Raw genomic sequence first — 27,305 nt, 5'->3', positions numbered from 1 at the left:
CGGGGTGCCCAGCACCAGGTGGGTTGCCTTGGTGGGGTGCGTAACGCAATGCACCCCCGCACACCCCGCCTGCGTGCCTGCCTACGTCCCACCACCAGCACGTACGTACCAGCACTGCAGAGGAAGGATTCGATCCACTCCAGTGTGCTCCAGGTGCGCAATAGTTACCTGTATTAAATCATTGCCTTTAAAATAATCAAGCTCATTACTAGATTATGTGCTACAAGGTCTGGGTGCATAAACCCTTAGCACAAAAAATTCTCTTATTTTGCTAACTGCTTAAACGTAAAACTGCAACAGAAAGAAATTGTTCCCGTGACTCATATTTTTCATCATTTGGTCATTAAATAGTGATGGATATAAACCTATAAAGTACCTAAACTGAACCTTTTAACAATCCATGAGCAATACTATCATTTCTTTAATAGAACTCGCTGACCGTGCCTTTCTTAGATGCCATTTGTCATTTTCAGCGTGCAATAATCAATAACTTGGCTTTGAAATAAATAATATAACAGTCACAATATATTATCTTTCAGGCTGGCCTTATACTAACCATAAAACAAGACTTGGAAAGATGAAAACTTTAGGTAAATGCCAAAAATGAAATAACTGAGAGTAGGAGCTAAACGAACAAGAAGCTTTACATAGTTTCCCTTCCAAAGTCATTTGTGCTTCCCTTCCTTTTAGGAAACTGCATCTACTTCCAAAATAAAAACCAAGAATTTGAGATCATCTGATTTCAGGTTTGAGACAAATGCCGTTCCCTTGATTCTCTTGCCGCGGGGCTGATGCAGCATTGCTCTCCCAGGCACCGGGTCAGCAAGGCATGTAAGCACCAGCGTCAGTCTGCTGTTATTCACCGGAGCAATTAAACACATGCTAAGTTTTAAACATATGATTGTTACATTAAAATCAATAGGGCCCAAGAGCGCGCCTAAATTAAACGTGTTTCTAAACCCAGCTGGAGTTTAGAAAAGCAGCTCCATGACGAGATGGCTAAATCCCGATGAAGTTTTGGGGACCTTCCTCGGGTCCCGTCAGAGCAGGAGGTGGCATGGGTCCTGAGAGCAGAGCCGTGCATGTGCGGTGGCAGGTACCAGCTGTCCCTGCGGGGGCATGAGCCGTCACCCGGGGAAATCCCTGCGCTGTGCAGCCTGCCGGTGCGGCGTGCTGGGCTCCATTTCATGGATGCCTTGGACGGAGTCTGTTGCAAAATCTAGACATATCTGTAGACACCAACATAAACGCTGTCTGCTTCCTCTCCTGCCTTATAAATCCATTCATATAAGTAGAAAGAACAGGCTGAAGCACTGTGTAAGACAGGGTACACGTAGGATGCAAGAGCAAGCTTAACTCGGCATTTCCTCCTTTGACCTTGCTCAAACCCTTAAATGTCCCATGTATTTACTTTCCTTGGTTGAATTTGATCCATGGCCAAAAAGCCTGCCAAGCCCCCGCTCAGCCTGGGCGGGTGGTTGATCACTTCTACCCAAAAGCGAGCCTGCAATTTCAGTGTAAGAGGGGAAGAAGCCAGACCTTTTTCAGGTTCAGGAGAACAGTCTTGAGAGCAGAAGACCCCTTAAGAGATCCATTTTTCTAGGTATCTCTTCTTAGGAGTGAAAGCTTAGAAAAGAGTTTGCGTCAGAGTAAAACCTCCAGGTCCAAACCTTTGGTGCAGCTGAAATACGCCAGCACTAGCACTGCTCCAAGTCCCTTGCCGATGTCCTTCACTCAAGAAGGGAGCACTGAACGTAGGAGCTGACAGAGAGGGACGCTGGTGCAGCCGTGGGCTTCCTCCGGCACCCGAGCCAGCTGGCAGAGCAGGGCCAGGCAGCCGGGGCCACCACAGTCCCCATCTCGCTCCTTGGGGCTGGATATTTTCTGATCAAGGAGAGAGGGATGGGCTCCTGTAGGGCAAACTCACTTTTAAGTGTTGCTTCAGGACTCCCCGCTGAGATTTTTGAAGGTTTGCTGAGTGTGAAAGAGCAAGGGAGAAGGGGAAGACTTTGTGTAAATAAATTCTGCCGGTTCAGCTCTGAGCCAACGTTTTCTCAGCCATCGGTGTAATGTCTTTGGCTGTTCTTTCCAACCAAGACCTCTTTTTGGAAGCTCTCCCAGGCCACGATGTTGCCCCACGGCAGGGCCACATCGAGCCCTGGAGGAAGGCGCTCACTGACAGAGGGGCAGCCATCGGGAAGCTGCCCAACAGATCATCCCCTGTCATCCCCGGCTGCTATTTAATTGCTGAGATTTAGATATAAACAACAGAAGTTCCTGTCCTCAGGTCTGAGCAGCCCTTGTCACTCTTATGGTTTGAAATAATGATAACAATTAAAACCACACAAGCTCCGCGTTAAACCGCTTACGTCCCCTGCCGCAGGTGTAATCGATACGGCCCCAGCACACACCATCCAGATGAGCCACTTTGTCTTTACCACCTTTTGGAAGTCACTTAATCACCCTTCCTTTCCCTGCCCCATCCAGACTGCCAGGTCTTCAGGGCAGAAATGGCCGGAGTAACAGTAGTTTAGTGCTTCAGACAATGAAGTCCCAGCCTCGGCTCGACTCCCCAGCAGCTATTGTAGACACAAATAATTAATTTTACATTGTCTTTTTAAGAACAGGAAAGAGGGAGTTTGAAGGAAGTGATTTACTTTGATTTGCTCTTTTACTTTTGAGTAATTTTGAGAATTGAAGCCTGCAATTAGGGTGACGAACCAAGAGAGGACAGACAAGAAGGAAACTTGAAGACCTCTGAGGAAAGACAACTGGAGTCTGTACAGCATTTCTTATAAGTAATGCCAGCACGTGAATCTAAAAATAGTGTCTCTGATGCTGTGTGTATATGACTGATATTAAAAATGACTGATTTAAAAGAAAGTGCTTCACCTCTGTTGCCAACCAGGAAGGTAGGTCTCTAGTATTCTCAGACTTAAATGCTGCCAGTATTTCACGTTAGGATAGTCATAAAGTTAAAGGTTAATAGGCTGTACAAATGACGGAGTTTAAAGGGAAAAATGAAGATGGGAAGATTTCTAGCACTTAGGGAACATTTTAAAAATGAAGCTCCTCTGCCTAATGTAATTTTTCCTATATTCTTTCTCGTGCTGTCGATCATTATTGAAAATATTTCTATTTGCATAAGTGATTTCTCCTTCACTGCCCACCTCCGTTTGCTTTTTGGATCATCATTGCTTCCCACAGTACATGATGAGTCATAATCCTGCTGCCTGCCATAACAGTCTGCTGCCGTGAGAATGTGATAGGGTGAAATTAAAGCCGTAGCCTCGGAGGAAGGATGGGCAGGGAGACCCAGAGCATGAGGAAGGCTTTTATTTAATTGCGAGTCATTAGAATTGGCAGGTTGAGGAGAAAGGCAAACACGTGCATTGCTGGAAATGGGATGTGGTTGTGGTGTTTCAGATTAGCTCAACAGACGTTGGGAGTGGCAAAAGCGTATTGCTGTGTCAGCCTTGCTACCACGGATGGCACGCACTTTGTTCTCTAACACTGGAGCTAGAAATGAGAGTCTAATGGCGAGATTAACATGACTAAGAGAAATACTTTTACGTGGAGACTGCCATTTATCACATTTGCTTTTGCACTGATGAAGAAAAATTCTCCCTTGTTTTCTGTCTAGGCCTTCCAGAGCAACTGGAAAAGGCCGTGCTTTGAGCATCGCTTCTTGTGGCACTCCTGGGACTGAAATTCCAGTGAAGCGTGGCTCTTCAAAATATACTGTTTCTCGGGTGGCCCAAATGCTCTTCCCTCTGTCTGACCAGTTCCTGCTGATCACAGGAAGATTTAGGGTGGAGGACGTCTACTCCAGCCCCTGAAATCAAGGAGGTGTTTTACATCTTGTCCCAAGTACGACTACTACATGCATCATGAGGCTAAACTACAATAAGCAGTTGGCAATGAGTGAAAGCACCTTCCAGCCAACGTTTATTCTTACTGCTTTCTTCATGCATGCAGGGACTAACAGTCTGCTCCAGGTACCTCTGAAGTCTGGATGTGTAGAGACTCTGCCTGGGAGGCAAATAAAAAATCTGGGATCTGCTTGGCTCTGCTGGCCTCCACCAGTGCCCCTGGCTATAGCTTTTCTTCTTCTGTGTTCTTCAGCTAGTTTCTACTTTTCTGCAACATGTCCTTAAAAACCTTCTGGGCCTGAGAGATGCTGAAGAAGTCAGATACTCCTGATTTACTGTAGTCCGAGCAACAAATAGGTATGGAATAAATACGGCTGCTGAGCAAAAGCCTCCTGCACTCTGGAGCTAAAATGAAATAAAGAAAGGACCATGCCTTGGTGTTCCCTCTAGTAATGAATTTTATGCCTTTACCACAGGACCAGACCTTTGTATCTGCACAGAAAGTTCCTGAAGTTGTAGGAGATGATCCATGCAGAGCTGCTTTGAAAACCAGGACGTCAGGCTTCACATTCCTTGTGCACAGACCAAGGTAAAACCCAGGGAGCCCCTATGGCACATGTTTTAAGGATTACTGTTGCTCTTGGTGTCCTGCAGCAGTGACTCAAGACTGCAGTGGAGCCGTTTCATGCTATGAAAAAATATGCATAGCATATTTTCACGAGTTTCTATGAAATTTCCAGGAATATTGAATGGTGAGATCTCATTTTCTTCCTTCTTTCTTCACTTGAGTTTCTATATTCCAGTCCTCAGTTTCTGCTACGCTATATATCTTCCTAACACTATAACATTAATTTAGCAGAACACGATAGCATGGAAACTCTTGTTTAAAAGATGTGCAAGCATTGTATTTCTTTTGCAGGTGACACTGCGTAGAACATGATAAAAATATTTTTTAAAATGAAAGCAGAGGTAAACCCAACGTAACCTACCTCCTCATTCCCTCTTGCAGGGACTGAAATGCTGAATAAAAGGACTGCAAGGAGCAGAATGCTTGCAATGTAAACAGATTTCTCAGGAATTTCTTTTACCATTGCTTGGATGAAAAACTTCTGCAAGATCTCCAGTAATTAATTTGCAGAGCATTTTCCTTGACTGAAACTATCAGTCATGCGCTGCCTTTGGGAGAGGTTGCAGCTCCTCTTTCCATGCTCAGGACCCCTTGCTCTGCAACTAACTTCTTGGATTCAAGTAAGACCGCTGCAGGGAAGAGGTGTTTTTCATGCTGAGCCTTTGTCTCTGAGACAACTTTGCCTCAGAGACCCACACACCGCTGGGTTGGCTGGTGGAGCCCTTCATCCCTTTGCATCAGCAGTTACTTGCGTAAGCAGGTCTGTGGAGTCGGTGGAATTGCTTGTGTGAAGGAGTGCTCACCTAAAAACAAAGGGTCCTTTCTATTTGGTCCTTTGTAATTTCTGGTTCTTCATACGTTTTTACAGACGGATGGAATGGTTATAATGTTCCAAAATAAAAGACAGTTTTCTTTTGAAAAAGAGGCTATGCCTAGAAGTCGAGTGTGGAAAATGCTCCCTGTAGCCTTTTATTAGCTTCATTCACTCTAATATATCTGCCTTGTATGCCAAGAAAGTATAAACAAATGGCAGGGTATTGGTTTTTCAATAACAAGGTTTAAACCAAGGATATAAAAAGCATATCCTATCTGATGCTATTTATGAAACAAATAATATTGTCAATGTCTTCTCCATCTCCTCCAAGTTACACGTACTGCATAAACTTTGATATATCTCTAAGAAGTACAAAAAATACCAGCTGGAGAATAAACAGGGCAACGCGCCAACACTATTGGAAAGGGAAACGATTTCCATGTCTTCTTATAAAATGCTTTGATATTAAAATAAACCAAGAGGTAATTCGCTTGAATTTGCCCGTGAAGGCTCAGGGCACAGTCGACAAAGGGTCCTGGCTTTAGCTTGTAATCTCAGGATTTATAGGCAGTTAATTATTTTGTTGTTCAGGACCTTTTACGACGGCGGTAGGTCTCCAATTCTTCTTTTTGCCCCTCGAACCACAGCAATTTAGCACCCGCTTTGTCTCTCTCGCGCGCCCACGCTTGCAGGTACGAGCTCCTGCCCCGCAGCCTGCTCCTAGCGCTGTCCTCCAGGGATGCCCGGAGCGCGGGGTCGGGGGGGGTGCAGGATGGGACCCACCGGCCCTAAGCCTGCCAGAAGATGCTCCGGGAGGCGCGGAACCGGGCGCGGACCCGGCGGTGCGCGTCCGCGCACGGCTCCGCGCCTCCCCGGCGCTGACCGTGGTGCTGAAGGGGGACCGCGCCACGGGGGGCGGCGGGGGCGAGCGGCGGGCGTGGGGAAGGGTACGGTGGTACACCTCTTCGCGGTTGTATTTGTCTCAGTACTATTAGGATAATGATAATAGCAATAATTCTCCGCAAATTAAGGTGGAAATCTGTTCCCAGACAAAAGGGAAAAGCTTTTGGTAGGAATATCATACGTAGCTCGAGTTTCCCTAGGCGAAGGTTATCGTGGCAGCTTTGCGTTCCCGTTTTAATCGCCTCCCTTGTTTGTCACCTGAAAATTTCAGAGCTGCTTATCAATAATCCTCCGTGTGTCATACTGCTGCAAAACATCCCGATCAATATATTATCATTTCAGAGCTTGATTATGAAGGTGAAGGGCATTATCAAGGACATCTGGAAATTCTGATCAGTGTTCTGCAATCCCTGATCAGCTTCAGTGCTTTTTTACAAGCATAGTCTCTGGAACAGAATAAAATCAGAATCTCTAACTAGAGAGACAGTGCCTTGTCCTCTCATTCATACCAACCCTTGCTGCCAGCAAACAAACAAACAAACAAACAAAAAGCAGAGGTGTCATCTGCACGTTTGCCCTGGAGTCTTTTAGCCTATCCTCTATTCTTCAGCCCATTGCAGCTCTCAAGCACAGCAATACATAACAAACTTCTCACAGCAGTGTGATGTGTACTAGATACAATTTTCCTGGCAAATATTTGAGGCAACAGTGATCTAGAGAAAATGGAAATATATTAAAAGTTTTTTGGTTTGGTGTTTTGTTGGGTTGTTTGGTTGGTTTTTTTTTTTTTTATAACAGCATTACACAAGTAACTTAGTTCTCGTACTCTGGGAATGACAACACATGGTCATGTGTTCTTTCCATCATGTGGATGGAAAGAATACACATCAGGCTGCTGAAGAGAAACAGCTAGGGTTTGCTTAATATGTTAGGATTATTATTTTGTCAATTCTATTGCTCTGTATGTACTCAACAGTATATAAATGTATTACATTTAATGCATATGCCTAGCTGAAATTGTTCCACTTTCTGTCATACATAATATTATTATTATTTGCCCTGTCTGCCACCTTGAACAAGATGTTCAATTTTACACAGTCCCCTTTCATTGTTTTTTTTCTGGTATTATTTATGGATCCTTAATGACAAGCCAAAAATCTACCTGATGTAAAATAAGGTGAAAAAATCATCCTTGGTTCCTAGCTAGCTTTGTTAGCGCTTCATGGTTGCTTCTCATATCTCTATATGAGGAAGGGGTTTCAAGCCACCGTTCTGGAGTGCAAGGCTGAATTGGTCGCATCTCTGTGGCTTAATGTCAAAGACAATCTCCTGTAACGCACAGAACAGTGGTGTAACTATGATGGCCACGATGCTGATGAAGCTGAGCCTTGGAAGTTTTGCACAACAGCGCATGTAGTCCTTCTACTGCTCTCCACCAGCATTGCTTTAATCAAGTTTATTAGTGACGGATTTCTGATATGTATTGCTAATGTTGAACTAAAATACATTAAAAATATTTTCTGCATAATGCCTGCCTTTCTAATAGATTTCTAATTTTTCAACCATGTAAAAAAAGAAGCAATGCTTGCTACTGTAAAGCTGTGTAACTGTAAAGCTGTGACTCAAAGAAGGTTGATTTGGAATTTGGAGGAAAGAACTCTTGCCCCAGAGCAGTCATTCCTTGGCCTCTGATGCTTTGTCTTTACAATGTGGGTTTGAGCACTTAGAATAATAATATAGAGAGAGTGGAAATAAGAAGCTTTGTTATCTGGGATTAGGTTTTCCCTGGAATGTACAGAAATGTTATGTGTAAAGAAACCCAGAAACCTTCTTTTCTCTGTTCTGTTTTGCAGGACTGGCAGAACAGGGTCTGTGCACCATGGGAGCGATGTGAGTACCTGAGCTGCCTGCATATCTGAAGACAAGATGTTGTGTTGATACCCCAGCCAAAAGAGGTAGAAGGACCCTCCTGGGGTGTGCATATCACTTGGGCTTCTTGGGATTCCTGAAACATGGAGCTTACCTGAGGAGTAGCCTTCCCTGAGGACTGGCAGGCGAGACAGGGTCATTAATAAGCGCAAAGCACACTGAGGTCTTCACAAAGCAGATCTTGTGGAAGCACAAAATGGCCCCATCATTCATTTATTTTGCAAAACCACAAGCTATTTTGGGGATCTGCTGACTCAAAACAAGCTGGTTCAGATTGTCATGTCATTTATAATAGAGGTTCTTAGGGAAATTAGGGTGATCTCAGGATCTTTTAATGAAATACAAAATACAGCTCATGTTCAGTATGTACGTTCAGCATAACACTTGTACAATTGCCAGGGATCTCTGATATGAACATGAGAGTCTTTATAAGCAGCTGATTTTTGAGTCAATGGGCTGTAACACTTTTGAAATCAATGATTATTTAAGAACTCCTAAAACTGCACATTGTCTAGCTGCTGCGCACACAAACATTGGATCTACTCTGCTCTCTGTTGGCTCTCTGCAAATGGATAATTTGGTTCTGAGGTCTGAAGGCTGAGTGTGGATTATACACCTCTTTTCTAGCCCAGCCAGTAAAACATTCACCATACAGCTTTGCAGCAGTTTTTTATTTCAGGAGGAGCTGAAAATACTCAGCACTTTTCAGGTGTGGTTCCAGGACACTCATGGATTATCATAAATAAGCTATTTATGGCCACAAAGAGATCTGCTTAATTAGGATTTCACCAGTGCTGACGTTTACACAGTTCATTTTGATTTTTTTTTTTTTTTTTTTACATTCTGTGTGATACCTCAGAGTTTACAACTTGGTATATAAGCACCAATCTTCAGATTTAGAAGCTGCAAAGCTACCATCTATCCATTGTTCTTTGGGCGTTTCTGTCCTCTCATATTTTGAAACGGGTAAGATGAGTTCCAGTAAAGCTTAAGTTTGGATGAGATGTTAAAGAACAGCACATGTTCTGCCTTGAAATCCTCCAATGCTACTTTTCACAAGAGATTTCCTCCAGTATATTTAGCTGACCTCTATTCTGAGAGTTCCTGTGTGAAAGTGATAAATTGTGCACACATGACTAGTATCAACACAAAGATGATTGTACTTTCTAGAAATTAGACGGGTGGGCAGGTCACAATGACAAGAGCAAAGGATATGTTGTATGAGTTTGTGGTGACTTCAGAGCATCATATCACGTTATGTAGAGCAGGTATGTAGTGCTGTATGAGATGAAGACTGTACTTGGATCACACCATTTGCCCCCATGGATTTATTCCAGATGACATGGAATTTGCAACAGCACTTGTTTCACAAAAACATCACAACCTAGAAATTTTTCCTCTTTCCTGTAAAAAGGATATCTTTGTGAGTCAGACACAGGACTGTGATGAGCCTCAGAAATAAAAGTCTCATAAATTAAACAACCTGCTTTCTTGCAGTGCTATAAGGTTATTTGTCAGGAAAGACTCTCAGCTTGCCAGGAAGCCACCGGAAACGGAGACTTACAAAGCCTTCCATTTAAAGGTAAAAAAATGCCATTGTAAGGCATAATAAGGGAACAACTTTAACTGTTCCAAAATACCTCTCAACCCACACACATCACATACACCCTGGTACACGCAACCAAGTGAAACCTGAGATAGGCTGCGAAGCATAACTCGCTTGTCGTTTTTCTAGTCTTGAATAAAACATCCTTATCAAATGCATTCTGCAAGAGACATTCCTTTTGATGAGAAAGTAGCATCCCTTTTCTGGGTAACCTCTGTTTGTTTCCAGTCATGCGTTTCAGAAGAAGCAATTGAAAGAATGACAGAGAAATGCAATGTTTCGGAATAACTCGGATTTTACAAAGGCCCTGATAATATGTAGCGGTTTGCAGTAAGAAGGGGAGAGCCATTGAGAGTGGCTCAAACTCCACAGTAGTTAATCTTTGGCATTCGCAAAATTGGTTTTAGCTGCCTGGACAGCACAACAGCAGCTCTAAAATCCGATGGTGGAAGAATTCATTTCGATTGCCTGCGAAAGGAGTGTTTCTGCGTGGGGTAAGCTGTTAACTGTGTTCTCATCCCTCCTTTCTTCTCCCTCTGAACATCTAAACCCTGATGCAAGGAGGTACTTCAGCACTTCCCTGTGGAAGAAACCATTTAAAGTTAGCCATGAAGTCAGGTAGTGTCTTGATGGCTTACTGCTTCCCTACAATTGCTGTGAGGCCAAATGCTGCAAACATCTACGGGAGAGCACAGGGCTCTTCTAGGGAGAGACTCCTGGCTGGCCAGTGCCACCTTCTGCAAAGTCATGGCATGCTGTGCGGGCGGAGGTCCTGCTCCTGTCAAAAACCTTCTGTTGGAGCAGAAGCAGACGCAAATCTCACTGCTTCTGCCCTGCAAGTCCTGGCTGCAGTCCTCCCTCGGCTGGGCTGCCGGGCGTGCTCCCAGTTGGACAAACAAAGGAGCAAGGAAACTAAGCCCTGCACTTTCCTCAACTCCCTCAGGATGGAAAAGAGGAAGCTGAACCCCAAGTGGCAGATGTTTGTCACCCGTGGTTACAGTGGGAGACACTCAGGGATGACAGCTATAAGGACGGTACAAGAATCTGTGTGAAATACAAGGATTGCGGGCTGCAGCGGGTAACTTCTGCCAGGCAAACAGGGCTGTTGGTTAGCACGGTGCTCTGTGAGCGTGTAACATCAGCAGGCTGTAAGGTAGAGCATTTGGGAGCTAATGTAAGTGGGGCGCCACAGAATCACACAGTACAGATTCAGGCTTCAGCTTAGCAAGAGTGTAGCTCTTTAGAAAAATAATGAAAAAGAAGAGGCAGCGCTGAGACAGGATAAATAAGGAGATAAATCACTTTGCAATACAATGCAAGCCAAAACCTGAAAATAAACAATTACTTTAAATCATATCAAGCACCTATCACAAACATCACATTTATACAATTGATCCATGCGTAAATTAGCCAATTAATTCTGAATTGGAACACTAATGAAATAATAATTATCTGTTTACAATGGAATGGTACGAGTGCGGGTCTAGAAACAGAAATAAAGGAAGACTGCAGCAAAATCCACTCAGCTCCATCACCACTGTGCATGGGGGGGTGGTCAATACCAGTCTTTAATGTCCAGATACTGGGGGGGGGTGGGGGGGAGCACAAATAAAATACATAAAAATACATAAATATGGCCTGCAAAAGACAGAGGTGGAGAATGGCTCTTTTAGAACATTGCTTGCTTTTTTTTTTTTTTTTTTTTTTTTTTTAAAATAGAGAATTGCAAAGTGGAAAATTCTTTTAACATCTTCGGAGGCTGGCTTTTGGTTTTTTGTCCCTGCTCAGCTTTCTACCATGAGTGGTTGTTTACCCTGAGAGACTCCAGGGGGATTAGGACCTCCTAGTTACCAAAGCAGTGAAAGATGGATGGAAAGGGTGGGAGTTTCAATACAGGATGATTTTGGTGAATCATATCTAAATCAAAATCTTCACTGAGATGGAGAAAGCCAGTTCTGTAAGAACTTTTCACCCTCAGCTTTTCATGTAAGAGCTGCAAACGGATAAAATAGAGCTTTAGCCCAGGTCCTCATATGATAGGCGAGAGCCCGAGTTAGGTGACTACCAGCTATCTTCTGTATAGGAACTATTTGCTGTCTCTCATTTTTTCTGTCCATTTTACCCCCAAGTTGAGGAGCATTTCTACTGAAATAACATTTCTTTGAAAAATTCCTGATGAGCTTTACTTTGCCTGATGCCTTTAAGTGAAACAGTTGTTAACAAGAGCAGAATATTTCTGTAAGCTCCTATAAATTGCTGAGACCCCATCCCCTAGATAGGTTTTGTGGATTTTTCATTTCTGCACCTCCCTGTTTAACTAAACTGCTCCTCACAATGACACTAACAGTTTAGAAATGGTCACATAAGAGGCGATGCTCTGAAAAAAGTCACGTATGCTGAAGGTATATGAAATATCATGCCTGTTGCAGCCAAAAATATTACATGATTGGGTCTATGTAAATTTTCCCTAGATTTATAACCCCAAATGCTCAGGGGGAAGCAGAACTCCTGAGCATAGCTTACAAGCATTAACATTGAGAAGTTTTAGTCAGATAAAAGGTGTCTTATTTCAGATTGCCAGTTGTGCATCTTTAAAAGGGAAATAGCAAGAGAATTCAGTTATATTTGACTGGGGCATGAAAACATTTAAATGTATAGATTGTTGCCCCCCCCCCCCCCCGCACATGCACACACTTCCGAGTCTATAGCTCTGCATATGCCAGGACAGATTTTTGCAGTGCATGCTCACACGTATTTCCAATGTTTAGAAGCAGGCCAGAACTGAGAGGCTGGTATGGGCTCTTCTGTCTCTTCTTTCTTTCTTTCTTTCTTTTTTCTTCCTTCCTCCTTTCCTTTCCTTTTTTCCTCCTTTCCTTTCCTTTTTCATTTATTTTCCCATTTCCTTTTTCCTTTCCTTTCCTCCTTTCCTTTCCTTTTTCCTTTCCTTTCCTTTCCCCTTTTCTTTCCTTTCCTTTCCTCCTTTTCCTTTCCTTTCCTTCCTTCTTTCCTTTTCCTTTCCCCTTTCCTTTCCTTTTCCCTTTCCTTTCCTTCCTTTTCCTTTTTTTCCTTTTTTTTTTCCTTTCCCTTTTTTTTTTTTTTTTTCCTTTCCTCCTTTTCTTTCCTTTCCCTCCTTTCCTTTCCTCCTTTCCTTTCCTCCTTTCCTTTCCTCCTTTCCTTTCCTTTCCCTTCTTTCGCTTTTCCTTTTCCTTTCTCTTTGTCCTTTCCTTTTCCTCTCTTTTCCTTTCCTTTCTCCTTTCCTTTCCTTTCCTTACCTTTTTCCTTTCCTTTCCTTACCTTACCTTTTTCCTTTCCTTTCCTTTCCTTTCCTTTTTCCTTTCCTTTCCTTTTTCCTTTCCTTTTTCCTTTCCCCTTTCCCCTTCCTTTCCTTTTTCCTTTCCCCTTTCCCCTTTCCCCTTCCCCTTCCCCCTTCCCCCCTGTAGGTCACCGATTCAGCTCCAAAAGGGAGCCCCCCCTGGCCCCGCTCCAAACCGCCGCCGGCAGAGCGGCAGCGCCCGCGGGCCATACGCGCTACTACCACCAGCCCTACCGGAGGTCACGCCGCGACCCCCGGCGCCCAGCGCCGGCCCGCTCCCGCCGCCGTTCTCCCGGGATTCCACGGCCGGCGTTGCGGGCGGACGGACGCTCTCCCTCGGCCCCCCCCCCCGCTCCGGGGCCGGGCCCGGCTCGGGCGGGGGCGGCGCGGCCCGGCAGGGGGCGCCCCGTGCCCGGCGGCGGGGCCGGGCCCCCGGGCGGGAGCGGCGGGCTGCGCCCTGGCCCGGAGCCCCCCCCGCCGCGGCCGGCGGTCGCCCCCGCCCCGCCGCCGAGCTCGACGTGGCCCGGAGCCCCCCCCCCCCCGCTCCCTCGCTGCCGGGCCGGGAACGACGAGCCGGCACCGGGAAGCGGAGGGGCTCCGTGGGGGAGAGCCGGGGAGGGGAGCCCTCCCGCCGCCCTCGCAGCCTTCCGCGAAGTCGTTTCTGCCCCGCCGGCTCCGGGGCCCGGCAGCCCGGCTCGGCGGCTTTTGTTACCGGCGGTGCGGGGCGGGGGGGGGTGTGGGGGGGGGTGTGGGTGGGTGGGGGGGGGCGGCGCGGCGGGGCGAGGGGAGGTTTTGTGGCGGGAGCGGCGCGGTCCGTGCCATTCGCCTCCCGCCGCTCCCGCGGTGCTTCAGCCAGAGCCGGGATCCCTTTGTGCTAATAGCCCCGTCCTCATTTGCTGCCTAATTGGACTATATAAAGGCAATAACGGGCGGGCGCTCGTAGCCTCCAGCCACAGCAGCACGTCGCGGGGCGGGCGGGGGGGGGGGGGGGGCCGGGGCCGCGGCGGCTGCGGGCAGGGGCTGCGCGGAGCCTTCTCCTCCCGGCTGCCTCCCCGCCTAATCCCATTTGCCATTGTGCGTGCCCAATCGCCGTGTGCTCCCCGCGTTTAACTTGGATGACATTTTGATTTCATCATTAGCATCCGGCGCCAGGTTGACGCAGCAGCAGCGGCGGCGGCGGCGGCGGGAGGCGGCGGCGGCGGCGGCGGCGGCAGCGACGACCCCGGCTCTCCGCCTGGCCGCAGCAGAACCCCCCGGTGCCGCGGGCTGCGCGGGTTCCCCTCGGCCCCCCGCCCTGCCGCCCCCCCATGCGAGGGGCCCCCGGCCGGCCCCTCCGCCGCGCTCCCCCGCCGCCCCGCCGCGCCTCTCCCCCGCGCCGCCGGGAGCCGCCACCTGCGCGCCGGGCGCGGGCTGCGGGGCCAGCGGCGGGCACCGGAGGATGCCGGAGACCGGGCAGGAGCCTCCCAGCGCCCCTCCGCCGCCCGCCAAGGAGTCCTTCTACATCAAGAACCTGCTCAACGGCGGCCCCCCCAAGGCGAGCCCCAAGCAGCCGAGGGCTCTGTTCGCCCCCTCGGGCAAGGCGGCGGCGGCGGCGGCGGCGGCGGCGGCGGCGGCGGTGGACGGCGCCGGCTTCGCCCTCTCGCAGGTGGGCGATCTCGCCTTCCCCCGCTTCGAGATCCCGGCGCCGCGCTTCGCCCTGAGCGCCCACTGCCTGGAGCGCGCCCAGACCTGGTGGTACCCCTACGCCCTGACGCCGGCCGGAGCCCACCTGCCCCGCACGGAAGGTACCGCTGCCCCCCTCCCTCCTTCCTTCCTCCTCTCCCTCTTCTTCCTCTCCCTCTCCCTTCCCGGCGGGGACCGGCGGCGGGGAGCGGGGGGGAGGCCGGCGGCGGGGCGACGCGGGGACCCGGCCGGCTCGTCCCGCTTCCCCCCGACGGGACGCGGGGGGGGACCGGGCGGTGAAGAAGGTGTCTCTTTGTGTCCCTTCCCCTCCGCACCCTGCCCTCCCCTCGTCCTTCCCCTTCTAGCCGCGGAGAAATCCCTGCTGAGGGACTCGTCCCCCGCCTCGGGCACCGACCGGGACTCCCCGGAGCCGCTGCTGAAGGCGGAGGGGGAGCAGAAGGAGCTGGACTCCAAGAGCCCCCCCGACGAGATCGTCCTGGAGGAGAGCGACTCGGAGGAGGCGAAGAAGGAAGGGGGAGCGGAGGACTGGAAGAAGCGGGAGGAGAGCCCGGAGAAGAAACCCTGCCGCAAGAAGAAGACGCGGACGGTGTTCAGCCGCAGCCAGGTTTTCCAGCTGGAATCCACCTTCGACATGAAGCGCTACCTGAGCAGCTCGGAGCGGGCCGGCCTGGCCGCTTCCCTACACCTGACAGAGACCCAGGTGAAGATTTGGTTCCAAAACCGACGCAACAAGTGGAAGAGGCAGCTGGCGGCCGAGCTGGAGGCGGCCAACCTCAGCCACGCCGCCGCGCAGCGCATCGTCCGCGTCCCCATCCTCTACCACGAGAACTCGGGCGCGGAGGGCAGCGCGGGGGGCGGCGGAGCCCCCGGTACCCAGCCCCTGCTCACCTTCCCTCACCCCGTCTATTATTCCCACCCCGTGGTCACCTCCGTGCCGCTCCTGCGGCCCGTCTGAGGCCGCCCGCCCGCCCGCCCGCCGCCGCTGCTGCGCGGAGGGGCGCGGAGAGGCGCGCAACTCACCGGCCCCGCTTGTAAGTACTTCAGCCACTCGTGCGATTCACCCGGCCGGCGTCCGCGGAGCGGGGAGGGGGGGGGGGGGGGAGAGGGGTGCGGGGGGGACCCCTCGGCGGGTGGCGCTAGGAGGAAAGTCACGAAAATTTAGGGGGAAAAAAATAAAAAAAAAAAAAATAAAAAAGAGGGCGGGAGGGAAAGGAAAATAAGGAAAATGAAAGCGGGAACTTGTAGAGAACCCTGGAGCTGTCACACCTTTTGTAAACGTGGACGAAAACCGCGATGGTCTCGGTGGCTTTAGTTTTATTTTTGTAAGAAAAAAAAAAAAAGAAGAAAAAAAAGAAAAAAAGGAGGATCATAATAATAAAAAAATGAATGATCCCAGGCCGCTCCTCGAGATTTGCCAAATGCTAACGGGAAGCTGAATTTCTGTTCCTTTCGGACCTCTCCTTCTGCCTCCAAATTGTTCAGGCTCCTGATCCTGTCGTGACTCAAACTTCATCGACCGCGGCTTTTCATTTAAGCAGACCTCGGTACCGATTTGCCTCTTTGCTTTCCCATATTTTGTACCTTTCGGTTTCCGTCATGGGACTTTATACCGAGCGAGAAACACAGCCTCGAAGTGAACGGTTAAATACACTCGCACGCTTTGAGTGACCCTTATTTATTATCGTTTACTTAGATATTTTTAATTCTTGTTTATAATTCTTGTTTTCCTAGCTGTTGGGTTGGGGTTTTTTTTTTCCTTGTAAAGTTATTTCGGTATTTGGGGGGAAAAAAAATCTGTACCCTTTGCTTTCTTTTGTAATACTAATTATTATTATTATTACTGTACTTTCGAACTGTGCAATATTGTACGACGATTCTTAAAGCACTGCTTTTATTTGAATGGTGAGGAAAGGATTTTTAGCATTGTATAATTGCGTTCGTTCATGTTGTACAAAATAAAATAAAAAGGAATTAAAAGCGAAGGGAAGTGAGAAGAGAGGAGCAGGGCATGGGAATAAGCATCAGCCCGGCTTATGCGAATAAATAAGGGAGATTCGGTGAGCTGGGCGCTTTAAGTGAAGGACAATCAACTTTAGGGTAATTTTAATTTATTTGATATGATGTACAGTTTCCTTCTAAAGTCCATCGAGTATGTGGATTTTAATAGGCAGAAATCAAGTGAGGAGTGGACACCTCTAGTCTCTCTCTGTCTTAGTGTCTGCTCACCTGTTGTCTGACAATTGTTTGCTGTCTTCCCAAGGGTTTGGGTTGGTTTCTTTATTTTATTTTAATATTTTTTCCCCCCTTTCGGTTGTACTCTCTGCCCTCTCGCTTTCTGTTAGGGATCGGTCCTATTTTTAAAACAGCCTATATTGTTATAAAGTTAATGTTGTGGTGGAAAAAAAAAATCAATAAAACCCGTTCCTTATCATTTTTTAAAGTGTGGCTTCAGAGGGGAAAAAAAAAAAAAAAAAAAAAAAAAGAAAAGAAATAAAAGAAGCGTTGTCTGGGAGCGCTGCGGCCCTGCTCGACCGGGGCTGCCGGCGGGGGCGGCGGGCACGGAGCCGCCCCCGCCGGGGGTCCCCGGGAGCGGGGGGGTCCGGAGGCCCCCTCCGACGGGGAGCGGATGGACGGGGGCTGGGCGAGGACGGGGGGGGGGGGGCCTTTCCCAGCTCTGCCGCAGCCTGGAGCATCGCGGCCGGGTAACCCCGAGCGAGGGGGGGGGGTTCCCAGGCCCCTAGGGACCCCCCCCGGGACGGGCATGGAGGATGGCGGAGGGGAGGGTTCGCTTCCCCGGGGGCTTCCCCACCCGGCGGGGGTGGGTGCTGCCCTTCCCCTTTCTCCCCGTTTCTCCGGGGGGGGCTGCCGCAGGGGGCTTGTCCAAAGGCACCCCAGGGGGTCGTGTCCCCAACCCCCCCCGGGCTGCGCCCTCTGCCCCACGGCCGGAGCCGTCACTCGTGTTAATGCAGCCGGCAGGGTAATTTCGAGAGAGGATCGCCCTCCGCTTCCCGAAGATTGGCCCGAATCGACGTGTTTATAGCGCCGAGGGCAGGATTTGGGGCCAAAGAAATCAAAATAAAACTCAACGTTCCGAAAAGATAATCCTGCGTTTTCTTTTCGTTTGGGATAAAAACCCTGGCAATGGGTCGTAAATGAAAAATAAACAGAGTTTCGGAGTCAAAATACGCTGCTCGCTGTGTCGCCTACAAACAGAGTGATGCCTTTTCTGTTTGCAGTACTAACTTTGGGACAAGTCGCTTGCGGCTCATTAAAAATATTGTTGTAATAGCAAATACGTCTTTCCATTTTACAGCGCGGTAGCACGATGTTATCAAACGGCAAGCAAAATAAAATTTAAAAAAAAAACCAAAACCCTCATTTATTTGTGGTCGGTACCCAGAAAACGATTCCGGACGGTCCCGGCCCTTTCCCAGCCGAGGAAGGAGCAGTTGGACGCCAGCGCGGTCACCCCCCGCTTGCGCGGCTCCGTCCCCGCAGCGCGGCCCTTACGCGGCTGCGGACACCGGCGGGCCGGGCGCGGACAGCGGGCACCGACCCGTCCTGCACGTCCCGGCGCCGTCAGGGGCATTTTCCAGGGGAAAGTTTGATCTTGGTGGGGTGTGATGGGGCTCGGGTAAGAGCTTTTTTTTTTTTCCCCTAATTAAGGGAAAAAAAGGGGGGGGGGGGAAGGGGGGGGGGCGAAAAGGAGGGGAAAAAAATAGGAAAACCAGTGTCCAGGTTTTCTGCTTCTTGCTGCCGCGGAACCGACGGCAGACAACAAGCTGTGAAAGCTGGCAATGAAGGTGGGCTGAGGGCGTGTGAACCCGATTCGTCGCCCCCAGACCCGCACCCCCCCTGGGGCTGCCCGGGCTGGGCCAGGCTTTTCCTCCCTCCCCGGCCGGGAGGCAAGTCCTCGGAGCGGGATGTTCCTTTCTGTCCTCATCCGCAACTAAACCGAGTTTGGCGCTCAGGTTTTTGTTTTTTTTTTTTTTTTTTTTTTTTTTCCAAGCCTTCGAAAAGTCTCCCCAAACTCCATCCTATCCCCAAACGCTCCGGCAAACCGGGAAGCGAGAGGTTTAGTCTCTCCCTTCCAGGGACGAGGTGACATTTCGCGGTGGATGCCCACCGAGCGAGGGCTCTGCAGCAGACCCGGCTTTCCCGGTTTGCGCTGAGCCGCTCTCGGACGGGGAGAGCCGGCGAGGAGCGGGACAGGCTGCCAAGGTACACCCCCCCCCCCCGTACCCCCCCCTCCACACATACACACACACACACACACATAACCCCCCCCCCCCAGCACCCCTGGCCCTGCTTAAAGTTTCTGCAGAGCCCGCATCAACTGCTGCGCTCAGATGAAGTGAAAGCAATCGCTTTGAATGGTGGTGGGGAAAAAAAAAAAAAAAAAAAATCATCTTTACAGAGACTAAAACTGTTTGGCAGGAAGGTTGGTGCGATTCAGAGAAAGTTGCTTCATTCCTCTAAGCTGTTAGCAACTCCGCGGCCACTTCTGTTTACTGCTGCAACCCCGCTCGGCAAATCTCTGCCTTTGTTTGCAATTCAAGAGATAACACGCTTCTTCTCGGCCACTGTTTTGAGCTTGGCTGAACAGAACTAGCTCGCCTGTTTGTGGTTGAAACATACATGTATTTCTTTTATTTGGTAGTAAATAGAGGCTCGTTGTGTATAGCAAACAGCGAGGGGGGAAGATATAAACTTCCCGGCCACCAGATTTGGGGATTCAGAAGAGTTTTGCCTCCCGGAGGGCTGAAGTAGGGACGGGGCTGCGCGGTTCGGCCCCTCCAGCAGCCGCACGCTCCCGGCGAGCAAGTTTGGGAGGTTGGTATTTTTTAATTATTATTATTATTATTATTAACTTTTTCTGCACCCGAAGACTTGCACATTTTCTGGTGCAGGTGGTGGGAAATGTTTGATTCTGCTGGCAGGGGCTGCGACGTGCAGGACGGGCGGCAGAGGTGGGGACACAGGGAGCCGCTCCCCGCTCCGGGGGAGTAATCCCGCTTTAAAACATAGTGGAAATACGTGGGGTTTGGGGTTTTTGGGGTTTGGGTTTTGTTTTTTTTTTTTTTCCCCAAATATGCTGCAAGTGTCTCTGTAATAATCACTTTACTCTATCGACTTGGTATAGTGTGCTAACGGAATGAGAAGACCATTAAGAGCATTAACAGATTGGTACAGCATAATGCTTCAGTTCATATTGATCGCGAAACGTCTGTAAAATATTGTTTCAAATGAATCTATTGTTCCTGCGCTCTTTCGGCGGTGTTGATGACCTTGGTTTGTTCTCGCACATCCAAATTATCCTCTCGCCGCTCCCATAGGATTGGGAACCGGGTGGCGGGACCCGCCGTCCCCGCCGTTCCGGGCCGCCCCCGCGGATCCGTCCCTACCCGAAAGCGTAGTCTGAGGGGTCGGAATCACCTCAAAAATGGGGGGGGGGGGAAAGAAAAAAAAAAAAAAAAAAGAAGGCAAAGGGAACGGCCCCGGTGTGAGTGTGCCCCTGCGTGCGGGTGGGGGGGGGGGGGGCTCGGCCAAACCTCCCTCCGCTCCGCACCGTGCACGGATGCGGGGATGAGCGCTCGGGGGCGGCTAAAACCGACACCCCCCCCCCCCCCCCGGGACCGCACATCCCCGGCTCAAGCCTGCAAAGTTGCCCGACGGAGAAGTGTAAACCTGTTTACATCAATATCAAGTCGAAGCGGGGAAGGGGGGGGGGGGGCAGATCCTGCAGCCTTTCCCCAGGCAGCCCCCCCCCCCCCCCAAACACCCCCCCTACCCCACATCCGCGCCCCGGGCCCTTCGTGACTCTCCCGAACCGGTCGTGTCTATTTTACAGCCCGAATCTGTCAATCCTTCTCGCTCGGCGCCATGTCTCCGATTTAAAACTCCCTCGGCCCACTCCTTGCCGCCCTCGAAGGGGCCGTGGGAGGTCCGTGTCCCCCCCCCCGGCGGGGACACGCGTGTCGCCCGGGCGCTCCCGCGGGCGTGGGAAGCGGCAGCTCGACGGGAATAAAAGCTCCGCTTCTCTCAGGTTTGGTCACCTGGTCTTGGCTCTCCTGAGCTCTGATATTTTAAATAAATATAAAGAATCTCTTGCTCTCCTCAGCTCTATTCGCCTTCATGATGGAGTGGAACCATCAGATTTTCATCAAAGTTCTATTAAGTGAAACATAGGTTGCAGGGCACCCTCTGATTGAAACAGTTTAAATTTTAATTGTGTTTTTAATTTGACATATAGTTGCAGAAAGGAATGACACTACAACGCCAAGGGGCGGTCGATTTTCTTAATTTCTCCCAGAGGAATTGATGAGTCTATCAGGCCACTAGATTGGAAACACATTAAAGCTCTCTGGTTAGGTTGTTAATTGGAACTTGATGGATAGGGGGCCTTGGATAGGCTATGCTGATCCAATCTTCATGACTTTCTGTTTTCCAATAAATTACACGATTCATTTTCCAGCCACAGATTACATAAATTGTACACCTCTAGGGCTCTCTTTTTCAAATAGGGAGCCCTTTTCCCCAAAAGCCTATTGCGAGATGTCATTTGCACCAAAAAACGAGCAGCAGAGGCTCTTGAATGAAAATCGAAACATAATCAACGTTTATACTTAGAAAATTTATTGAGATCATTTTCTCTGGTATTTCCTTATTTTAAAGTTTGGACGCGCCATATATCATAATCCACACGTGTAAAGGGGACTGTGTTTAATATTTATCGAAGCTTGATTCCAAGATCAAACTTGTTTATGACTTCATCTGTCATTTCAGAGGGAACCTTCTCCCGATATTACGGCCGCTCAACAAGCCTATTTTCCGAGCGCTGCAAAAGCAGCGGAGATCAATTTTTATTAGGCTCCCTTTGAAAGCTTGCTCAGGGCCACTTTAATATCGAGCATTGTAATAATCTGGAGATCTAAACTTTAAGCGTTCGCTCTGTCTTTCAAAGTTTATCTTCGCCGTGGCGTTTGATCATCTGTGCCCCGACGGGACGGGCTGCGGGGAGGCGGGGGGGGGGAAGCGACCAGCCACGGGTTGCCCCCACGCAAAACCCTTAACGTGGCCGCCAGCCCCTGCCCTGATGAATATTTGATCAGATGGTAATGAGAGCGTGGCTGGGCCGCCTCGGCCCGCCGGTCCTCCCCTCCCGACAGCGACGGCGAGCATCCCGCAGAACCTGCCTCGCCTTCCCTCCCTGCCGAGCGGAGCTGCCGCTTCCCAAGTTTCGCCTGAAATACTCATTTTAGGGAAATCCGGTCGTTTTCTCGCTGTGGCCGGGCAGAGCTCACGCCTGCCCGCCGCCCTTGTGCATCCCACCCCCGCCAACGTCCACGTCCCCGGCCCGGGAGCATCCCCCCGGCCCCGGCCCGGCCGCAGTCACCCGGGCGTCTCCCACGGGCACGACGCCCTCCGTGGGGAAGGGAAGACCCCGCCGGTGGCACACCTGGTCTGCTGGTGGGCTTCGAAGGAAAGGACCTCTGCAGCGGGCGGCAGCTGGAGGCCAGCGGTGCCACCGCGGTGTCACGTCGGGGGGCTGCCCGGGGAGGGGGGGGTTTCTCCTCGGTCGTTCTCCTTCCCTGCACCGGGCTCGTCCCCGCGAAGGAACCGAGGGGCTTGCAGCCCCCAGGGGCTCTCCCCAGGCCGGGCTGGTCCCCTCGACGGCTTTTGCCCGGAGCCCCCCTTGCCCCGCTCCCCGCCCGCGGGAGGGGTGCTGGGGTCTGGGTGCGGGGCCAGCCGGGGCGGCAGAGCGGGATGAAGGACGATTTCTTAAATTGTATTTCAGTGCGGGGTCTTTCCGGGTTAATGAGCTGACATCATGATTAAAGCTGACCATTTGTAATGTGTCGCGACCCTGTTGAAAAGCACTGAAAAGGTTAATGTGGTAAAACAGGACAGCACCTGCCCCTCACAGGGAGAGGAGGAGCTGGAACACTTTTCCTAATCAATTAGTCCATTAATGAGTCTATCAAGTAGTTAAGTAGTTAAAGATTATGCCGCTGGTCTGGGTAACAGTCGTCATCTCGCTATACCTAATTATATTATAAGTACTTTATTCAATATACCAGACATAATATGGTGACTCGGAGTTAATGAAAATGTCATTTTAAAACGTCTTGACATTTGTCTCTATTGATTTGTATATTTCCATCTCATTCTTTGCTTTCCCCGATTTGATTTTTTTGGGGTGGGGGGTGGGTGTTATATTTTGGAGAGGGGGAACGACCGCACCGGGAGAAGGAATCAACAGCCGGAGCCGGGCTGCCTCGGCCGGCGAGGACCCCGGCCCCACGCCGCTCGGGCAACCGGGGGTTAAAAACCCGGTGCCGGACCCCCCGCCAAGGCCAAGGGTATTGCACCTGGACGCGAATGCCATCAAAACCACGGGGATTTCCGAGCTGGAGCAGCGCTGGCCACTCGCTCCGTTCCGTCGGATGCCTCCCCAGCCGTACCCGGGGGCTGCAGCAGTCCCCCCGCTTCCCCGGTGTTATTTTGCCGGAGCTGTTGACCCCTGGCCCACGGGGTGCGGGGCAGTGGCCCAACCGGTCGCAAAACTCGCCCCGTCTTCAATAATCGACGGTATTTCCAGGCGTGGCCGGGGCGCAGCCGCCGGGGCTGGCTGCGGGCTCGGGGGACGGCCCCCGCCCACGGACACGGGTGACCCCAGCGGGGAGGAGGGTCGAGGGAGGGGGTACAGCCCTTTGGAGTGGCGGCAGGGGGAGCCTGGGGCGGGTGTCGTCCCCACCGGTCCCCTTACCGGGGTTCCTTTCTGCAGCTTCCCGGGGGGGGCAAGCAGGAACCGGGCCCACGCCGGGGGAGGGAGACCCCGGCCCACCGCCCCACGCAGCCGTCGGGGCTCGGCCTCCGCCTCGCATCTCGGGGCTGGGGTGTCCCTCGGGCCCAGCCGAGGCTCCGTGAGCTCCCGGGAAGGTGGGGGACCCCGGGGGGGGGGTGTCCCTGCCCTCGGCCCCTTGCCCCCCCCCCCCCTTCCCACCCCGTTCCCTTGGGAGTAGGTGTGACAGAGAGGCTGCCGCCCGCAGATTTCCCCTTCCACGGGAAGGAGTGGCGGGGGAAGAGCTGCGATGGCTGTGATTTATTCCCCCCCCCCGAGGGGAAGAGCCCCTGACTCCTGACAAAGTTTATTTGGAAAGGCAGGAGGACGTCCCCTCCCTCCCTGCTCCCCCCGGGCTTGCAGACCCCGGGAAGAAAACGCAGGAGGCATTTCGTGAGCCATTTGTTCCCGGCTGCAGCGCAGCGCAAAAACCCCATTTCCCGAAGGTTTTCCCAGCGCTGCCGAGCAGGCAACACACCGTAACAGTTGGGTTTTGTTTTGTGTGTTGTTTTTTTTTTTTTTTTTTTTTTTTTCCCCTCCTCTCTAATGAGCAAGAAGGGTAAAGATCCCCGGATATGCACAAGATGTTTATCCCAACACCCACCCCCCCCCCCCCCCCCGGCCGGCATAAGACATTCAACCCACGTCCCTCTCACCCACTCGAGGTGGAGGGCGAGGAGGCATGGCGGGCGCTCAGCATCCCTCCCCGGGGGGCGCGGGGTCACATTAGCCCCTAGAGCCCCGGGGGACGGCGGTGGGGACCCCTCGGGGGTTCTCCCCGGCCCCCCCATAACCCCCCCCCCCCACCCCGACCCCCGTGGGTTTCCAAACTTTCCGTGGCCGCCGCCGCCGTGATTGGCGCGGCGGAGGCCACCTCCATGCAAATGAAGCCCCGCCGCCCGCCGCCCGCAGATCAATAGGGACGCGGGGGAAGGAGCATGCAGTCCGCCTGGGCAGGCGTGGGGAGAGCCGGCAGAAGCACGCCGAAAACACCCCCCAAAACAAACCCCCCGCCGGCTCACCGCAATTTCCCCGTCGTCCCCCCCCTTCTCCCGCACACCCCGGCCCCCCGAGCTCCTCTAAAGCGAGAGCTTCCCTCCTCTGCTTTCTTATGAACCCAGGATGAGCAGCAAAGAAGACCCGAGCAAGTGCTGTCCGGCGGCTGCTCCCATCTCCAGTTTCACCATCCAGTCCATCCTGGGCAGCAGCGGCAGCGCCGAGCCCCCCCGGGAGACCGGCGGTAGGGCGACCGCCTGGCCCCCCCGCGGCCGGACCCTCTCCCTTTCCTCGGAGGACGAGGAACCGGAGGAGAGCTGGAAACATCGCGGCTGCTTCTGCCCCGAAGCTCAGGGCCCCGCCGAGGCGTGCCGTAAGCACCAGCCCCTCACCTTTACTTGTCTCGGTGAGTACCGGGACGGGGCGGACGGGCCCCGCCGGGATGGGCCGCGGAGGGCTCGGCCCCGGCCCGGCCCCCGCCCGGGGCGGGCGGAGAAGGGGGGGGGGAAAGAATGTCGCACCCTCCCTGCTTTCGGGGCAGAGCGTATTTGCGCCGTCCGTGGCTGAAGGGGGGAGGAAGGAACTCCCTTAAAAATAGGGTGGCTTTTTTTTTTTTGGTGTTTTTTTCCCTTCCCGCCCCACCCGGGGTTGATTCCCCCGAAGGGGCGCCATGCGATGGGTTAACGCTCGTTTTCTTCGATTCTGCTTCTTTACAGCGCTCGGGCAAGGGGAAGAAAGATCTTTATTTTTTAGCGTTACTCCTGACTAAACGGTCTGTGAAATGCAATGCTATAAAGTAAAATCTGCCGGCTCGTGTCGGATAGGAAAGCACCCCTAGTCTGCTACTCGGCTGCCTTCGCCGAGGCACGCACACCCACCTGTCCGTCCGTCCGTCCGTCCGTCCATCCATGTGCTGGAGGGACAGGGAAAGCCCCGAGGGGGATGGCTTCCCCCGGGAGGGGAGGCGGTGGGTGCCTGCCCCGGGGGCTCGCCTCGCTGCTTCTCTCCCCCCCCCCCCCCCCCCCGCGCCGGGGCGTCGGGGAGGGCTCGGCCGTCGGGGGGTGCCGGTACCGGCCGCCGTGCGACCCCCGGCGCTGTCGTTGTGTTACAGGCAGCGCCAAAGGGAGCGGAGCGGCGGCGGCGGGCAGCGGGGAGAGGGGGTCCTTCCTCTCGCCCCCCCAGCAGGACTGTAAGGAGGAGAAGGAGAAACCGCTGGGACCCTCCTCGCCCTCCTGCGGGGACCGGCAGCGCGACGGCGGGGACCGGCAGGCCGGCGCGGCCAAGAAGAAGACGCGGACGGTGTTCAGCCGCAGCCAGGTCTATCAGCTGGAATCCACCTTCGACATGAAGCGCTACCTGAGCAGCTCGGAGCGGGCCTGCCTGGCCTCCAGCCTGCAGCTCACCGAGACCCAGGTGAAGACCTGGTTCCAGAACCGCAGGAACAAGTGGAAAAGGCAGCTCTCGGCCGAGCTGGAGGCGGCCAACATGGCCCACGCCTCGGCGCAGACTCTGGTGGGGATGCCGCTGGTGTTCAGAGACAATTCCCTCCTCCGAGTGCCGGTGCCCCGGTCCATCGCCTTCCCTGCCCCTCTCTACTACCCCGGCAGCAACCTCTCGGCCTTACCGCTCTACAACCTCTACAACAAGATCGACTACTGAGCCGCCGTCCTTCCCTTCCCGCGGCCGCCCCGTCGGGGCCGGGACCGGGACGGGGACCGGGACCGGGGCCGGGGCCGCCGCGGGGGCTTCGTGCAGGTTCTCGGCCCTCCTCCGCGGCGGGGACAAGAGGAACGAAACTGATGGGAGGGACGGGCAAACGGAGAAGCCCGGGGAGCCGGGGGCACCGCCGCCGCTCCCCTCCCACTATCCTGCCACTTGAAAAACAAAAATAATTAAAAAAGCGTTATTTCAGATCTGTAAATATTTTTAAAGAAAGAAAAAAAAAATAAAACGTTTTAAGCCTCGTTTGTAAATTTGCCAGCTCCATCGCCTCTTCCCACCGGGCGGCCCTGCCCGGAGGGGTACCCCGGGACCGGGGGGTGCCCCGCAGCCGGACCGGGCACGGTGGGGACCCGTCGCTGCGGGAAAGGGCCCGCGGGGCCTGGGGCCGATAGACGGGAGAGCAAAAACGACATGTTGTAAAGCCGAGGGTTTATTTATTTTTTTTTTTCTTTTTTTTTTGTGCCTCCTGCTCGTTATCTCGTTTCCTGCAGGGATTCCCAGGCGGGCCTGCCCCGTACCCCTGCCCGTAGTCCCGCGGGACCGGCGGGGGCTCGGTCCCCCGGGCTTGGCTGCAAGACGAAGGGCCTTTCTCAAAGGCTCAGAAGCGATTTCGGAAACGGGGACCGTTTTTCTGGTTTGCGGAGTATTTCGCTAAAAGCGGCGGTGACAGGCAGCGGGGCCGGCAGGTCCCGGTGATCGATCCCGGTGCGCAGCGGCTCCTCTCGCCGCCCCTGGGCACCCACGGCTGACTCCCCACGGAGGACGGAGTCAATCGTTCGCACAAAAAAGTAAATCCCGCAGCAAGCGGTATTTAAACCGCGGCCACCGGCTCCGCGGGTACCGCCGGTACCGGGCGCGGGGGGATGTTTACAGCACCGATAAGGGAGGGTGCCTTCGCCGGGTAACGAAAAAACAAATAAAAGGGAGAGAAATAAAAAATCCTCAGGGATAAATAAGGTGATTTTCAATGCGTGGGAACGAGGAAGCTCTCCCC

The 27,305-nt window shown here is 52.3% G+C and overlaps 2 protein-coding genes and 1 long non-coding RNA gene across 4 annotated transcripts; all 3 read left to right on the top strand.

Annotated features, from left to right (window-relative positions):
* Positions 1-3,713: 3,713 nt before the first annotated feature.
* LOC121233649 lies at positions 3,714-9,553 on the top strand. Its single transcript, XR_005933570.1, has 3 exons — positions 3,714-4,229; positions 4,349-4,461; positions 8,071-9,553. It is a non-coding gene; the product is annotated as an uncharacterized LOC121233649 (long non-coding RNA).
* Positions 9,554-13,877: 4,324 nt separating this feature from the next.
* HMX3 (H6 family homeobox 3) lies at positions 13,878-15,961 on the top strand. The gene is made up of 2 exons (XM_030031510.2): positions 13,878-14,849; positions 15,093-15,961. Exons 1-2 carry the CDS (start codon positions 14,504-14,506, stop codon positions 15,701-15,703), a joined length of 957 nt encoding a protein of 318 aa, XP_029887370.1. The 5' UTR covers positions 13,878-14,503; the 3' UTR covers positions 15,704-15,961.
* Positions 15,962-19,215: 3,254 nt separating this feature from the next.
* HMX2 (H6 family homeobox 2) lies at positions 19,216-27,121 on the top strand. Of its 2 annotated transcripts, XM_030030633.2 has the most exons (3): positions 19,216-19,581; positions 24,715-24,995; positions 25,701-27,121. In XM_030030633.2, exons 2-3 carry the CDS (start codon positions 24,716-24,718, stop codon positions 26,246-26,248), a joined length of 828 nt encoding a protein of 275 aa, XP_029886493.1. In that variant the 5' UTR covers positions 19,216-19,581; position 24,715; the 3' UTR covers positions 26,249-27,121. The 2 variants fall into 2 exon arrangements, with proteins under 2 accessions (XP_029886493.1, XP_029886492.1); XM_030030632.2 differs by lacking the exon at positions 19,216-19,581 and having other exon boundaries at positions 24,202-24,995; positions 25,701-27,119.
* Positions 27,122-27,305: the final 184 nt, after the last annotated feature.

Source organism: Aquila chrysaetos, chromosome 11 (genome assembly GCF_900496995.4).
Source record: "Aquila chrysaetos chrysaetos chromosome 11, bAquChr1.4, whole genome shotgun sequence".
Lineage (NCBI taxonomy): Eukaryota > Metazoa > Chordata > Aves > Accipitriformes > Accipitridae > Aquila > Aquila chrysaetos.
The sequence above is the reverse complement of the archived record's forward strand: the minus strand, read 5'-3'. Positions and strand labels throughout refer to the sequence as shown.